The 17,142-nt window shown below is 40.1% G+C and overlaps 1 protein-coding gene across 8 annotated transcripts in view; it reads right to left on the bottom strand.

The window, feature by feature from the left end:
* Positions 1 to 17,142, bottom strand: part of ARPP21 (cAMP regulated phosphoprotein 21) — a 104,713-nt gene that overhangs the window by 66,730 nt on the left and 20,841 nt on the right. For 4 of the 8 annotated variants that reach the window (XM_031059571.1, XM_031059572.1, XM_031059574.1 and 1 more), the window contains 3 exons: positions 10,274 to 10,382; positions 8,382 to 8,483; positions 1,976 to 2,013 (listed from right to left, as the gene is read on the bottom strand). The exons of 1 other annotated variant lie outside the window; for it this stretch is intronic. In XM_031059571.1, coding sequence (XP_030915431.1) covers positions 1,976 to 2,013; positions 8,382 to 8,483; positions 10,274 to 10,382 — 249 coding nt within the window. The remainder of the gene's footprint in view (positions 1 to 1,975; positions 2,014 to 8,381; positions 8,484 to 10,273; positions 10,383 to 17,142) is intronic. 3 more of the 8 variants (XM_031059575.1, XM_031059576.1, XM_031059577.1) reach the window with 1 other exon arrangement.

Raw genomic sequence — 17,142 nt, 5'->3', positions numbered from 1 at the left:
TTTGTGCTAGATTCAGTTTAAAGAACCAAGGCTAAAAATGCCCCCTCCTCCCTCTCCCATAGCTGTACACAGTCAACTGAATATAAGAAACATCATCCAGCAAGGCTGAGGGCCAATTTAGCATTTCCTGTTACCAAGCAAGGTAATTCTCAGAAGCTAAGGAACCATTCCATCCAAAGGAAAATTCAAAAAAATATCACCTAATAAGAACATAAAAAAATGCAAACCAGCAAGATACTGCATATGTAATTTTAAGTACTTGCTAAGTCGCTTGGAAGTCTTTGCAGCTCAGAGAAAGGCTCAGATCCTCTAACAAAAAAGAAGGGCAAAGCACTTAAACACACACCTAACTTCCAACACAGCCAATCAACAGGATGGCTCATGTGCATGGAGCTAAGCACAAGTTTAAGTGCTTCACCTGATCAAAGGCTGCAGGGCATGCAGCAAGAAAAAGCAGTGTTCTGCAGAACATAGCTGAAGTCTTCCTCAGGACAGCAACAGTGCAGGCTGTACAATTCCCAACCTGGCCTTTTAGTGGTTCCCACTTGGGTGTGCATCCTCACACTGGCCTGGTCAGTCAGCTCACCGGTTCAAGGACAGCAAACCATGCGTAAATACCAGAACTGACCACATTCTCCTGCACACAGGTGTGGGATTGAATGCATAAACCAGGGGAGGCTGGGCTATGGAGCTCATGGTTTATCCCATAAAGGTACCCACCCTACCCTTGGTAGTGCAGCCTCTGAGTGCTTTCCATGCTGACTTGGAAGTGTCAACAATTGTGGCATCTTTGTTGCCCCAATCTCCCCTGAGAGGGAAAAAAAGGTTTATGGGAGCATCAACTTTTGGCTTTACAGGTTCCTCTGTCGGAATTTTGATTTATTTTGATAAAACATATCTCCATAGTCACAACATAGAAGCAGCAGCTGAGGGAATACCCTCGGCCCTCAGAATATGAGGTGGTTAGATGACAGTGGCCATGATCTCCTGAGGGCCTTCCCTCATTCCACTTACATTTTCCATTGGAAAATCTGGTTTGTACCATTACTGTGGAGTCATTTTCTATGAGAACATCTTCACCCATAAATGCATCTGACAGATGTAAGGATGGACAGAGAACAAAATACTGTGAGAGAGAGCCTCCCCTTATTCAAGGGGGGGTGATAAATAGTTTTTGAACCTGCGCAGGACAGACTTGGGTCAGCACTGTTCAAACACTCACCAATTAAATTCCCACTTTTGGTTAAAATCCTTATCTGCCATAAAGGTGCACAATTTTTAAGATTTTCAACACAGTTAAGCTACTTTATGGCTGTTATGGAGCCAACACTTCATATTCAACATTTCAAACACAGTTTACTCTTCCTGTTTGGTTTGAGTGGGTAACAAAAATAACATTCACAAGAACTATCATGCAGAAAGGCAAAGTAACAGTGAGCTCAAATATCACCAACTCATTACTACACTGCAGCAGTAAAGCAGGAACTTGTGTGGAACTTGTGAGCCTTCACAAGCAACAAGTGATGCCAATGCTGCTGCTCAGTCCCATGGGAGAGCAGGTTAAAAAACAGACACCCAAGAGCCTGGTGTTTCATAAATACTGTCATCCAGCCACTGCTAGAGTGCTTTTTAAAGATCAATAAGTTAAATACTAAAGGCACTCCAGAGACAGAATGGTCACTTGAAATGAATGCTTATGTGCCCCTCCCCCTGCCACAATCTGCTTTTTAAACTGAAATGCAAAAGCCTCAGGAAAGCAGCAGTAACACTTTATCTGCTCAGATACCATACTGCAAGGCAAGCTCTATTACCCCCTCTTAAAGCACAAAACCACTGCAGATAATACAGACTGAAAATTTGCTCAACAGTCTTCACATTAGGATAAATAACTATAGAACTACAGATAGACAAAAAAAAATAAATAAGAGAAACAGCTAAGTTTAGCACACACACACAAAATAAAGCTATTTTTTACCTGTTTTCCACAAAAAGGTTTTCCTGGGAGCAAACTGACTGAAAAATAAAAAAGGCATTGTATCAGACGTTCTAGATATGCTCTGCTGTTCCAATTTCTTCCTTGATTTTAGAATTACCTCCCCTGCTCAGGCTTAAGGGGATTTCAATTCATGCATCATTTGCATTTGCAAAAGACAAGAGGGGAAAAAAGGTCAAGAATAAGGTCAGGCCAGTAAAATAAATTCCATGCATTACAACACATTGCCAATAAGGTGTCTCAGTTTGGGAGCAAACTGAAACTTCTCAGTTAAGGGGTCTGAAGAAGGCACAATGTGCAAAATACTGGCAAATTGAAGGGAAAAAATGTTTTTCCTGCATAATATAAGGTTCCACTGGTCTGGCCTACCACCTCAAAATAAAACTGCAGGATGGCACAGAGTTGTAGGTAGGAAGGACAAACAGAAGGAAAGCATGCAGAATTTACAAAGTTCCTCAAAGGGAGAGAAGATACTGCAGTACTTAGAAATAGTGTGTGACTTCACATTTTATGGTTGGAGAGGGAACACTGAGATATAAAATGATAATAACCTTCTTAATGATAATATTAACAACAATCATAGCAAGAAGGCTCTCTGCTGGAGGACTTAGATCCCAAAAAAGGTGAAAGGCTCAGAAGAAATAAATCCTATGGGCAAGTGTATATCTCTTTCAGAATTACTTAATTTTTTATGCAGAGAAATGAAGCTGTGCTCAATTTCCCATGAATAATTCTCCCTCTTTCATTTTTTCATTTCCCTCCTATTTCATGTTAGCTACACAAAAAGCCTCGTAGCTGTCACTGGATTATATCTTGATGAAGTACAGAAGAATAGTCAGCACTTGCACTGAATTTAAACAAAAGGCAGGTAAAGGAAGGAGGACACCAGAGATCATGGCCATTAGTTCTGTAACAATAGGACTCAGCCCAAAGAATCATAAAATGCCATCATTAATTGTGTCAAATTTTAACAGTATGGAATAAGCACAGATTTTGGATGTCTCTGTTTTGTAAAGGGTGAGCTAATGACCCATTCAAAAGAGTCTTGGCCAACACCAGAAGCAACACCCTGCTCATTCTTAATGCTCCAGCTGATGCCTGGATGAAATTTTCCCTTGATACCACAGCTTGTGCTGCCCCATCAATCTACAAAAGGAAGAAATTTATCCCTGAGATGGCACTAAAGTTTCTCATTAGAGTGTAATTCACCTACTCAGAATCCACACTAGGGAACATCTGACAGTTCTGTGGGCTTCCCAGGTGAACTCCCACTCTCCACTCCTGCTAAATTTGCAAGGCACTGGGCTGCATCAGGGGCAATCTGTTTCTCCTTAGCATGAAGCCTCAGGAGATCAGAAACAAGTTCTCCATTGCCAGGAATCAAATTCCCATCAGCTACAGCAGACCTAGGCTTTCACCTCAGGCTAAGAGACTGCTTCACCTAAAACCAGTGGGATCCTTTGTACAACTACAACACTGTGTCTTCTCTCATATTATGTACCTCGCTCAGGTACCAGGTTTCACTAACAAATGTGCAGAATTCAGCACAGTATAACTATGCTGAAGCAAAAAGCCCCAGAAAAGCATACCAAGATCACCCCATGGGCTTGTACAACCTCAGCTGTGGGGTCATCATCTCGAGGTTCATGATGGACATCTGTGCATTGACTTCTGTGCAGTTACATTCCACAGCACAGGATTACAGCTATTCTTACAGAAAAAGCTTTGCTCAGACCAGAGTACTGGACTGTGTACCCACAAAGTTACAAAAGCAAAGGGGCCTGTAATGCACTTGTCTGTATTTATTTTATTTTATTAAAGTTTTTAAAGAGACTGGGGCATAAAGCAGAATAAATATCTGGGATTTATATTTTATCAAGCAAACAGAAAGGTCTGCTTCCTTCTCAATGTCTTGATGGGAACCACTATCAAGTGTATTACAGACTTTGTAAACAGAGTCCATAATAAATCAATTTGTCTTCTTGGTTGATGATGTTGGCACAGTGCCACACTTTGCCAACACATTTCCAATCCCTGGAAGTTATTCTTCAGTACAGGTGTGAGGCTGAGAAGCAGAGAAGACAAGCAATTTTTTATTATTTTATTCTTACTGTTAAAAATCAAGTGGCTAAGCAGTTCCGGATAGAAATTTAGCTACTACAAGGTCAGGACTCACGTTCCTGATGTATAGCACTTAAAGCACCAGGAAAGCTTAAATACCCAGCACAGATGTTGTCAAAAAATCCTTAGAACACTTGACTCTTGTTTACCCTTTAAACAGACTGGCAACAAACCTATCAGATAAAAAAATTATGCAAGATTATCTACAAGTTAGTGTCCTTGGAGATCTCTGTGTGCAAGATTTCCATTAGCGTGCTCTGTATGACTAATTGTTATTTATGAAATGAGTATTTCACTTTTCTGATTTCCAAGAACCTTTTAAAGTCTCAACTGGAAAATGTGCATCAGTTCTGCCAGTGCACTAGATATACTGGGAGCTGCTGCTCTTGTTTTTAATTACATTAGCAAACACAGATAACTATTAACATGCAGCAATATCCTGCAATGGGTACTATCAGGTAATAATTTTCATGTCAGTTAACAAGATGTGATAGATCTCAGGCTTCCAACTAATATTTGTTATTTGATCTGCAGCCACAAAGAAAGTCTCTGTACACCAGTACACGAGTTTTAGTACCTATAGGTTTATGGTGGCCAGAATGAGGTGTGCCTTTGATTTGTTTTTATTAAAGCCCTCTTCTTCCTAATCTTTTCAAACTAGAGGGATAGAACAGGCTGAAGCTAGTCTACAGGTATTTCTCTTGTTCCTCTCTTTCATCAGAGACTGATAAAGATTCTCTGAGTTTTCTTAACTACAGGAATCATGACCAACTGTACCTAAAGGATTTGCCTCTTTAGAATACAGTCCTTGGTGAAAAACAGCCAGTACAGTTGACAACAGAAAATGAAGGGCATGGTGTATTTCCTTTAATAAGTTCCATGTGTATTATTGGAAATTCTAGCATTTGTGTAAGTAAGAAAACATCTACAATTTTCAGTGAATACAGAATGATTCCCAGAGAATGCATTTATGAACATTGAATGGTCCTAGCGTGACTCTGGCTCATGAGGTTATGCATTGCACTAACCTTGAAGAATGAAATTTCCCCCATGTAATTTGATTGCTAGTCTTTACAGTCAATTTTCTGCATGCTTCAAAGCCAAATATCATGTATTATTTATGCAAGCATTTGAGATTCTCTACATACAGGGAAATAACGTGGTTTTTTTTATTCCTGTATGTTGTTCTTTGTCCTTCTTGGACAATAACTCTTCAATCTCCCAAACTCTTCAATTTTCCCAAACGCAAATAAAGCAGACCAGACAAGAAACTTCTCTGCAAGACCCAGACAGTGCAGGTCCTCTGCTCCAGTGTATATGGCTGTAAAATTCACAAACTGTTTTAAAACTAAGTTTCCAATAAAATAAGTTTTGCAATTAAAAAAAAAAACCTTGAAAATAGTTTTGAGCATAACAGAGCTCAGCCTGCGCTTTTTAAACTTTTTTAGCAGCCTGAAAAATTTGAGGTGCACTTTGCAGTTCTTGTTTCAGAGAGCTGGAATGATCATGTTTTTAGCTATTTATTTCCTCACCAATCTTTTTATAAAATATCAAACTAACATGCTTCTCAATCTTGCTGAGACAGAAGTCATTAAAGCTTCCAGCTCTCCTTGTCGAAATTTGTGATAGCCAACACACAGATGGAAAGTTTGCCAGAAAGCATAATTTAAACTGACTAATACTAGAGTAATCGTCATAAGGACTATCATCGCGATGGCATTACTCATGAACATACTTATTTTGTTAAAACCTTCCCACTTGGAAATGAAGAGGTCTGGTGCACTAGAGTTGTGCAAGATCAAAGGAAGAACAGACAGGCTTTATATTGTTATGTGGGGTTCAGGTTAAGACATTTTTCACAGCACTCGAAACATGCATGGAATTTTTTGTCCCTGCAACCAGACTGCCTTTTCCTTATAAATTTCATTTAAAGTTCTGATTCTTGGGCTGTTATCTAAAGGGTTTGTGTGCCTCAAACATCTTTGGGATGGGGAGTGCTGCTGGATGCAACAAGTTTTAGCAGTACTCTTGACCTTCATGGCTGCACTTTGAAGACCTCCCATGCAAGCTCTCTTCATGCATACTCTAACTAGAAGTGATGTATCTGTGATCTATTTGCTAAGATTCACAAGCAAGGCATTCATAAAGGCTTGACTACAACAGTGTAAACAGTATAGAGGTAATAAAAATACCACATGATTAATCCATCTTTGACTCTCTGTATCTGTAATTTGCAGAGTAACAAGGCTTAGGTACCTACCTCACACAAACCTGGGGAGAATTGGATTAATTAATGACTGCAGAGGGCCTTAAAACTTCACAGTCTTACATGCAGTAAGTGACTATCTATTACAGGAAGCCATTTCTCTCTTTCCTAAAATTGAAAAAATACATTGTCCACCACCACAACCACTGGCATCATCCTAAAAACACCTTGTATCTGGCAAGGGGTGCTCCACCCAAAAAAGCTCAGATAAAACATAGATGCCTTTGACATTAAACATACAGCTTGCTGAAATTCACTGCACTATGATGCTCACTAACACCTGCAATAGCAGAGAGAGAGAGAGCAAAGGAGTGGATATGAGAGAGAGAGGGAGAGATATCTAACATTGCTGATCTTTAAAAATGCTCCCTCCCAATTTCATTTAAAATGTCTGCCAAAAAGCACACTTTTACTTAGGTCCTGCCACTTGAAAATGCCAACCCAATGAACCACAACAGCCTCCTGCTGTGGGCAATTCAGAGGCTCTCCACTTGCCTGTTTTTAGCACTCAAATATCTAAAGGTAACAGCAGCAATACACTATGGAGCCACTTTCAGCACACTTTTCCAGCCACTTCTGTTTCCCAGTCTGGCATTTCTAGCTGCAGCTTGTGATAGAAACTGGACTATTTTGGAAATAACTTCCCATTTAGTAATTTTTAGCATTTTGCCTCATCTGAATTCTGCATCAAAACCCAAAGATTTTTTGGTTTCGCACAAGCTCTTTTGTAATGTGTCAAAACCTCCTATATTTCATATAAGAAACTTGCTGCAAAGTGGCTTTTGCAGCTCTTGAACAACTTGGCAATTCCACCATGTATAGCCTGGGACAGTATTTATATCAGGCCAACATGCTGAAATCAAAACAGAAACTGAAGGGCCTCTGCTTTTACTGGAATCATCTCAGCCAGGAAAAAGTGAAGCTAAAAACATTTAGATGTAGCTAGCTATTTACTAAAAAGCAAGTGAGACAACACACAACTTAAAACTATACAGTGTATTCTGCCAAAAAAACCCAGCTTGGACATGTGCAATTCCTAATAGTACTATTAGCCCTGCAACATATGAACAGTTTTAATTTAAAAGGACACTGCCCAATATGATTTTCAAAAATAGTTTTAATTGGATTTATTCCCATATTCCTCCTAAATGGAAGAACTCCCACTGGGATATGAAATAAAACATTAAAATGCTGACTTTTTCTTTTTTTTTTCTTTTACTACCTCATCATTACAGTATTATTGCAAATTGTGATTTTCTTCTTCTTTTTATTTTTGGAACATCAGGTATTGTTCACAGATGTTTCAGATTTAAGTACTTTCCTTAGCAATATACCTTATCGTGCAAGTTCTGATTTTTTGGTACAGGCAAGAATTTTAATGTCTGCTTCATTTTATTGCTTTCAGATTATAATCATCAACAGCATGACTGACTCTTTCTGATGGTAGAAGTACAGTTCTTTGATCGGTCATTTTAAAAAAATGATGCAACTCAATTTTTCACCTCTGCCCTTTTTTTGTTTTCAGCGCCTTGATGCAACAGCATTGGCCAAAAAAACCAAAACCCATAGGGAGTCTTTGCAGAAGAACGCTTATAAAGATTTGATCCACTTTGAAAGAAATACAAAATAACACAGCTATTTGAAATTATTGAGAGTGTCCACTTAAATCACTGCTCTTTGGCTAGCAGAAGGAAAATGGAAATAAACCTAGGCCATGTGAACATGAACATTCAAAGAAACAGGATAGGCATTCCCCAGACAACATGCTGGGCCTGATCTCTCCTCTACCCTTCTCCCTGCAACTCTCATCACCTCACTCTGCAGAAGACAACCTCCACACCTCTAAAGCTCCTCTGAGACCCTCTGAGCCAATCTGCTTTCCCTGTCACCTCCAGATTCACAGGGCAAGCCCAGCTGCAGTGTTGTTGTAGGCGGGGGGCAAAACTCTCTGACTACCGGCGAAGGAATGGCACTAAAGAGGCAATTAAAATAACTACTCACATCTTGTGCAAATATTCTCTCCCTCACTCTCTGATACTCCTCTTCTCTCTCTTCAATTGATTTACTTCGTCTGTCATCTCTAAATGGAAGAATTCTGTTTTGCTGAGCAGAAAGAAAACCAGGAGGGTTATATAAGTTGAGCTGTTAAAAACTGCCATTAAGTAACTGTCAGCTGAGAATAATAAATGTTCACTTAAACAAATGAAGCATGAAAATGATAGCTGTCGTTCCTGCACAAAGAACCCTGTGAGACTGGCTCTCAAGGATTTCCAGTTAGATATTGCACATGGGTTCATCAAGTAGGTGGCCAAAAGGAGGCTTTCTGCACAGCTTTTGTGGACCCACCATCCTAAAATTGGGTGTCCTCACCCCAGGTCTAAGTGCTATTGTTCTCAACTACTAACATTTCTTGGTTCTCCTACCAGCTGTGAGCAGCAGGAGGGCAGGCAGTGGTGGGCCACCTAAGAAATCAAGGAAGAAAGAGGGTAACTAGGCTGCTGGAGCTAAACTGTAAACCCTAGAAGAAACCCACGAAGTCTGTGTGTGCAAGGAGAAGTCCCAGATACTCGGCACAACAGTTTTAACCATTTTCACACTGTATGGAGCCCTCTACTGAAGTCTGGCTGGAAAAGGAAGGGCCATTTTTGCATCTTGGTAAACCACAGCGTGGGAAATGGCTGTGCCATGGGAAGGAGGAGAGGAGATGAGTCCCATTGGGAAATGCTTCATTGAAAAATGGGTTTCAAGGACTGGTCCTTCTCCCCCTGCATCCTAGCACTGGGTAGGATAGGTCATGCTGCTTTCCTTTGAGTGATCCCCACAGTCACCACACCCTGAAATTGCTTGGGGTTTGTTTTCAAAGCCAGCTTGTATGCAGCACAACTGGCAAGGTTGCCATGTACAACTAATACTCAAGGAAAAAAGGATGAAAAAGGAAAAGGAAAAAAAACGGTCCTTTACTGAAAACATGAAGGGAAGTGGCAACAAGAGAATCACTGGTTGGTTCTTCCACCAACACAGCCCTAGCAAAGAAAGAATATGCTGTCCTCTTACCTGTGAGAATTTTCTCATAAAAGCAAGTCACATCAGAACCATTTCAGATTTTTTTTTTTTGTTAATCTATTCCACATACATAGCTTGCACTAGATTGAAACAGCACAACACTCGCTTTTAAAGGCAGCACAAACACACACGTTTCCCTGGCGCTCCCCTACTCATCAAGCTCACCTAAGTTAAGGTAGTGTTATGGCACAGGCAACACAGGGGGGAACATCTGCCACAGTACATGCACAAGCAAGTAAATTACAAAGACAGTAAAAGGTGGTGAGGGCACAGGAGGAGGAAGGGAAGTAAGAGACAGACCTAATTTATTTGTGGTCAAAATGTAATTTAGGATGGTTAAAAAAAAAAAAATCAACCTGGCCTCACCATCACATCTTTGGGACTTTTTTTTTACACTTTTTTTTCCCTCTCTCCTTTTTGGGCTACATCAGTTCATCACTGGTCCACACTGAAATCCAACTCTGAACGGGTACAACGGAAGAAGGAAGCTACAGGGAGCGTAACAACTGCCATAGTTAGGCAAGACATTGAGGAATGCGACTGACACAGCCTTCCACGCAGCCCGGAGCCACTGGCATTCCCCCCACCATTGTGGGCATGCAGCAAGTCCTGCGCCAAGCAAACCACCCATGCAGACCCACACACTGCCATGGCTGAAGCGGCCACGCTGGGGCTCGGAGCCACCCATGGTGGTTCGTGTGCCAAAGGAGGCGGGGAGGGGCAGGAGGGCAGGGGAGGAGGAGAGCAACAACAAAAGAACAACAATAACATCAGTCAGCCCACCTTCAAAAACAGAACAAATTTCAGCAACTCTCGAACCGAGAACCAACCTGATTGTCTTCTTTATCAATACTAGAGTTATCTCGCTTCAAGATAAATCGCTTCTGGGATTCTTCACCTTTTTCATCTTTTAAATGTTCAGAAAACCTTTGCTCTGGTCTGCCAGCAAAGTAAAACATAGCAATAAAAAAATCTTTCTTTTGGTTTTGCTTTGATCTTTATTTCTCAGTGCTCTTTGTTTTCACAGAGGCATTCAGTGCAAAAGCAGTTAACATTTGTGAGATGCTGCCTATAGCTGTCTGAGGCTGCTGTATCGCTGCTAACTGTTATTGCTATAAATAGCTTTTGTTGTTGTTGTGTAGCAAGGAATGGGAATCCAAAGTCTCAGTCACTGAAATATTTAGACTCTCCTCACTGTGACTGAAGGACAGGGAAAACAAATTACCATACTGTATGTTAATTTGCTTCCTTCAGTAGCTGGGATCTCTGGCAACACTGCTGTTTAGTGAAGCCTATCCATCTTGAAAAACAAGGAAAAAACTGGTAGGAATCTTAAAAAACACAAAACCAAAACCAGACACCCAAGAGTTTCCTCATTCCTGGTAAGCAAAACTGGTAAAGGGAGGGACTGATGATGTTTTGCTTAAATAAAATTTTATCTCATCACCATTAAGTGGGAAAAATACTCCAGAACAATCATAGAGCAGCAATTAGATCACTGATTTAAACTCATTTACTTATTTAGTTATTTATTTATAAAGTCAAACCTCAGGGTTTTGGCTCAACATTTTCAGGTTTATAAGATGTTATGATGCCATTCCACGTTCTCACCTTGTGCAAAAAGCAATATCTGATTTCACCCCACCTTTTGCAAAAAGAGAACTTCAAGAAGCAACTTTTGTGGCCAAGTTGGTCACAGACAATGCCTTGTAGCTTCTCCAGCCTGCACCACTCCCAGAGTGGTGTTTAAGCCTGCTTTAAGCCTGCGGTGTTTAAACCTGCAGAGTCTTAAGCCCAACCCTATCAAGAGGGTGACCAATGGTCTCAAGAACTGAGCTCACATTCATATGTTGCCATCATTTGACTGAGCGGCTATTATTGCACAAACTGTGTTTTAAAAGCAGTAATACACCATGAGATTTGTCAGGGAACACAACCCTTGTGCTCAGTGCTGAAAGAGCTGCCAACTGCAGTGGTAGGGGATGCTCATGTCTACATACCTACACAAACAAGATATGAAACTTCTGCTGACATCAACACAAGCAACGGTGAAGAAATCAAAAGGCAGAATTTAAAGAAGTGCGTGCTTCTGCAAATAAGAGTCCTCTACAACCTTTAAAAAAACCTCTCATCTTCATCTTATTTCAAAACAGAAAATTAAACCAGAAGCATAAATCAGCAACCATTTTGTTGTTACAGTCTTATGGATTTCAACTCAAAATACAGCACACATTCACGCCATAACTGCAGTCCATAACAATTCATTGTCAGATATACAGGAAACATTTGTAATAAACTGTAAGAAATTCAATAGTAAGGCACACGAGCTATCCAGTCTCTCTTTCTTTATGAATTTTGAGCCCTTCCACTTCTGCTCACAATTTGCCTTTTTGTGACAAAGCAACAAAGCACACTATCCTAATTTCCACAGATTTTGATAATTCAAGAAACCTCTGACCACCATCCATAACTATAGGGTCCAAGTCACTAGATCCTCTGGATGCCCTACTAGCCTTTTTGAGGAAAAGCCCAGAGGACCATGGCTCTCTGCACAGTAGTTTCATAATCTAATGAGTCATTCATTATGTTTCCTCATAAACAGAAAGGCTACAAAGCCCCATTAGTGGATTGCTAGGTGGGTTGTTCTCCCTTTGCTCCTATTAATGAGCATTATGCCCGCGCAGCCAGAATTGAAGATTCCTTCACTCAAATATTGTTCTTTCACAGGACTATCTGAGAATTGTTATTTTTCTGGTTTTACATCCTAAAGCACAAACAAAATTTCTGCAGTTGTACCATCAGTGTAAAATTTAGAGCTGTAAACTATCAACTGAGGATCTAATAAGCCATTTGCAAATAAAAATAAATTAATTAGATTTTAAAATTCAGGAAAACAATCATTAGAGAGAAGAAAAATTGGAGAAAAAAGCTTGAAAAAAATTTGAAAAAATGTCTCCTCTGATTACTAACTTATTTAAACAATAACATGATTTTCATACTTCATAGCATTATTTTAAATTTTAAATCCCATTTTCACTTCATTTACTATTTATAAAATGTTTCTGTTTTTCATAAGAGAAAAATATAAGATCAAACCACAAGTCAAAATTAATGATTCAGTAGGTGCCTGTTAATACAATTAATCTGCAAGCCCAGTAGGTGATCAATCTCCAGTCATGAAAATAAATTTGCATGGGCAGAGAGACTCTGCAAGTGTACAGAGCACTCTGGAGCACCAGGGTACCTTCAGCACCATGAGAAGGTCCACCTCTTTCAGCCATCTCTGCAGCTCTGGGCCACTGCTACCAGCAAGGTCGCAAAGAGCATGACCAGCTCAGTGTAGCTTTCACATTCTCCACAAAAATCCCTTTGCCCAGGATTTTTCTCCTGGGAAGCTGAGAAGCCTCAGAGAAAAGGAAAACAATTCTTATCTCATTTGCTTCTCCTCTGTTTTGCTCATGTGGAATGTGTGTGGAGATTGTTTACCCACAGGTGATTGTTTCATTGGTTTCATGCGGCTTGTTTTGGCTCTTTGGTCAATCAGGGCCAAGCTGTGTCGAGACTCTGGACAGAGTCACGAGTTTTCATTATTATCTTTTTAGCATTCAGTAAGTATCCTTTCTGTATTCTTTAGTTTAGTATAGCATCCTTTAATATATAATATTAAAAAGTAATAAAGTAGCCTTCTGAGAACATGGAGTCAGATTCATCATTCCTGCCTTTGTTGGGCATTCCCAGCAAATACAATAGCTCAGTTCATAGGGATGCAAAGCCTGAGGGAAGACTGTCATGTGAGATCTAGGATATCCCACCAGCAAGTGTCTTCAGGCACACCAACCTGCAGGCCTCCCTCAAACACCAAAAATCATCAGTAGAAAGAAACATAGACTATTTTACAGAAAATATTCACACACGTGCTTGTGTTTTTCTCTTTAATACTGTCTACTGCATTTTCTTTTTCAACACCTATTGTACAAATAAATTATTAGTAGGATACAGATGGCAAACAATGTTTAAAACCAATAAGTGAAACCAAATGTTCTGAATCACTTGGGTAGAGAACAGGGTGACTTTGAAATGGTTTTGGTCTGTTCCATGGATGAAACCAGTGTAAACTCCACATTCCCAGCTATAAAGTTCCCTGTAACAGCATAATGCATTTGCTGTAAGGAACCAGAGACACTGTGGTTATTCTGGGGAAATCTGTTACATTAGTTTATGAATTTGCAGGTGAATCAACTGCTTAAAAACAAGGAAAATAATGCACAATTTTGTGTAAGATATAGTGTAATGTCATACAGTATATAATTACAATAATACAGCAGATGAAGTGAATTAATGTGAGTCCTAAATTAATAACAATCATATTTACTCTTCTGAGCTTTTTTTGCTGATACTGCCACTAGTAGTCAGCACAATTTATCAGATTGTGTTCATGCATTTAAGGGAGTGAATTTATCAAGATTATTTTTAGTATGGCATGAACGAAGTTCTTGCTGTCATCAAAGCAAGGTTTACAATTATTATTACTACTACAAACCCATAAAAAATCAGGAACTTCTTCACTATTACCACACTGGATACCTAAATTTTGTCATCAAATCCTAAAACAAAAAAACCGTGTAATTTTAAAAATGAGACTTGCACAGCCTTTTTGAAGAGACATTGAGAACTTCAGAAGGCATCATCACTAACTCAACTACTCATCACTGTTTAGGGATCTTCAAAGAAAAATTAGAAATCACATACAAAACAACCTACAATACCTGTACTATACAGGTGAGTTGACCATGGACAACAGTACACCCATCTACTTGGTAAGAGCCACGTGCAGGACAAAAGATATGCAAATATTTGCCTACAAGCAGTGCTATCTACCTGTAAGACAGGATTTCATTTAGCCCATTCAGTATTTAATTTACCCCCCATGGAATTAATGTATCACTTGAGAATCTCAAAGCCTACTACTCCAGAAAAAGAAGTTTAAGGACGAAGTACCTTTCAAATCAATGTGATTTTTGTAATTTGAGGACTCTACTGAGAAAGCCAAAAAGCATGACCCAGTTATACCTTAAAGGCTCAGAAACCAACATTAAGAGAGGTGGAAAGCACACAGGCTAAAAAGATGTGAAGTCTGGTGTGTTTTTTCCTTTGTTTTGGTTTTCTCTAATATAACCTCTTGATCATTCACATTTTTATTACTTGATGATATGGGTGAAAGCAAAACATCTGTGCCCTGAAAATGCAACTTCACAAGACCACAACTGCATATGAATTAATTTCTATTTCCCAACAGCTGTCAGGTAGCTTAGTCACCTTTCTGGCAACATGGTTCTGAACAAAATGCAGAACTATTTCTTCCTTCCCTGTAAAGCTTTTGATCAGGCACTACAAATGTTTGACAGAGATTGGACCTGAGAGTAACTTAGTGAATCCTCAGGGAGCTGCACAGTCCCCTTGTCACTCCCAGACCTGCCAGAAAGCACAGGCCCTTTGAGCAGCCAAGACACCTTCTCCTCTCCATCCTGCCCAGAAAGATAGCACCATGATATTCAGGTAGGTGCCACTAGCATATATCCAGGTAGCCAGCTTCAGTAGGTGTCCTGCAGCACCCAAACATTTCACTATTAAAATCCTCCCAAAACTCTCTGAGCATCTGTAAACTTCTGCAAAGTCTGCTCCCATCACTTTAGACTGTTCCCTAATCTAATTTTTTTTTTCCCCGCAGTAAAAAGAGATCACTTTTTGTCAAGTGATCAGTTTAACCCAAGGCCAGACACAGTAGGTAACAGGCACCATTAACCCTACTACCCAGTGTTCTTCCCTGGCTCAGGAGCACTTCCACATACTTGTGTGCAATATCAGGTCCAGACCTGGAGGGAGTACCCAGGTAAAATCTCATGGTAATACTGTGTCCCCATTTCTTGTGGCTGTGCTCCTTCCCAGGCAGCCAATGATCACGCCAAATCTTTCAGCTTCACTTCTGTGTTGGCAGAATGTTGTAACGGTTACTTCAAGATAAGTTTCTTATTTCTGTGCTTGGAATTGTTTCACTGTGAGGGTGACCAAACACTGTCACAGGCTGCCCAGACAGGGGTGGAGTCTCCATCCTAGGGATGGTCCTGGACATGGTGTTGGGCAACTGGTCCAGGCAGTGCTTCTTGACCAGGATTTGGACAAGAGGACTTCCAGAATCCTTCCACCCTTAACCATGCTGTCATTTTGTGAAACACTTAATCAGTTATACAGTAAAAAAGTCCATAGCAGAGCAGACTTCCATCAGTACCTTTTAGATGGTTTTTGTGTCTGTTCTTTCTTTTATAAATTGGCCATTTTTCTTTCTGATGTTATAGTTCCTTAAAAGCTATGGGCAGTCCTTACTTAAGCAAGGCCCCAAAGGTCCTTTTCTGGGCTCATTCCTTACAATTAAGTTTGTATTTTGGAAATGGTAAAGCTGGAGTAAGCAGCAAAGTATTTATGTGCATCAGGAAGGAAAAAGAAGAAGATTTTGATGGCCTTAGATGATTTTTATTCCCTTCTATCATTACGGTGGTTTTAGTGCGAGCTACTTCCATTCACTTCAGTAGAAGAGTTCCTCTCAATTTATCTCTGGATGACAGAAAACAGAGTTCCTCCCTGAAGCATATTTTTCACACGGACTCTTTAAGGAGAATTCCCTGTTACATGCTCATTAATGCTTTTGATTCTGAGTCAGCCCTTGTAAGTGGTAATGAAAAAACCCCAAGCCCTAACTACCTTAACCAGGTATTCACCATTTAGTCACACTACAGATTTTAAAAACATATTGCAGAATGGTAATGGCTATTATGATACACAGACTAAGGAAGTAGCAGGGCATTTCCTTGAGTCTGCCAGCAAACTAATGCAGTTTCATAGACCTCTATTTGCACGGGAGATAAGAAATGAAATACTAGGGGGGAAAAAAAGCCTGCACTCGTTTAAAATAAGTTAATTCGCTCTGAAATAACTGTCTAAGAGTCAGGAAGCACAGACTCCACACCAAAAGGACAAATGGAAAGAGACAAGCAAGAGCTTTGAATGCTACAATTCTGAAAGCTTAGTCACTGCATCAGCACAGCTCACAGTCTGGTATTGTCAGGGCTGACTTCTATACAGCACATAAATCTTTATTATGAGGCATGTGTTTCTGAAAGCCCCACAGCACACAGGCTGTTGCAAGATGCCTTTCAAAAGAAGCAGCAGCCTCACCATGTGTGGAAAAGATGGGTTTGCCATTACAGTGCCTGATGCAGTTAAAAAATCTAGCAAGCACTTAGTGTATGTCATCTGCAAATGCCTCACAGGTAATAGCCAGGCAGCTGTCTGAAAGAACTCCACACAGGAATGCAAGTTCAAAAGGGGAGATCACTGAGATGGGCAGGAGCCCAAAAAAATTGAACTTTGCATTTGCAATGCAATGTTCACTGAATGCATATTACATGGGGCACCAGGTTAATATTCTTCTCCTGAATGAATGGCAGAAAGAAACAAAAAATAGGTAGGGTAATGGGGCTAGGAATGGGAAAAACACCACCTGGGGTACTCACAGAATCACCATCTGGCAAACAAAACGAATAACTGACCAAAAGGATCTTACAGAAGGATGCCATGATGAAAGCCACAGAGTAGCAAGAGCTGGAGAGAGTCACTGCTGCAGACAGGATTCAAAGAGGTTGTG

Source organism: Geospiza fortis, unplaced genomic scaffold, assembly GCF_000277835.1.
Source record: "Geospiza fortis unplaced genomic scaffold, GeoFor_1.0 scaffold120, whole genome shotgun sequence".
Lineage (NCBI taxonomy): Eukaryota > Metazoa > Chordata > Aves > Passeriformes > Thraupidae > Geospiza > Geospiza fortis.
The sequence above is the reverse complement of the archived record's forward strand: the minus strand, read 5'-3'. Positions and strand labels throughout refer to the sequence as shown.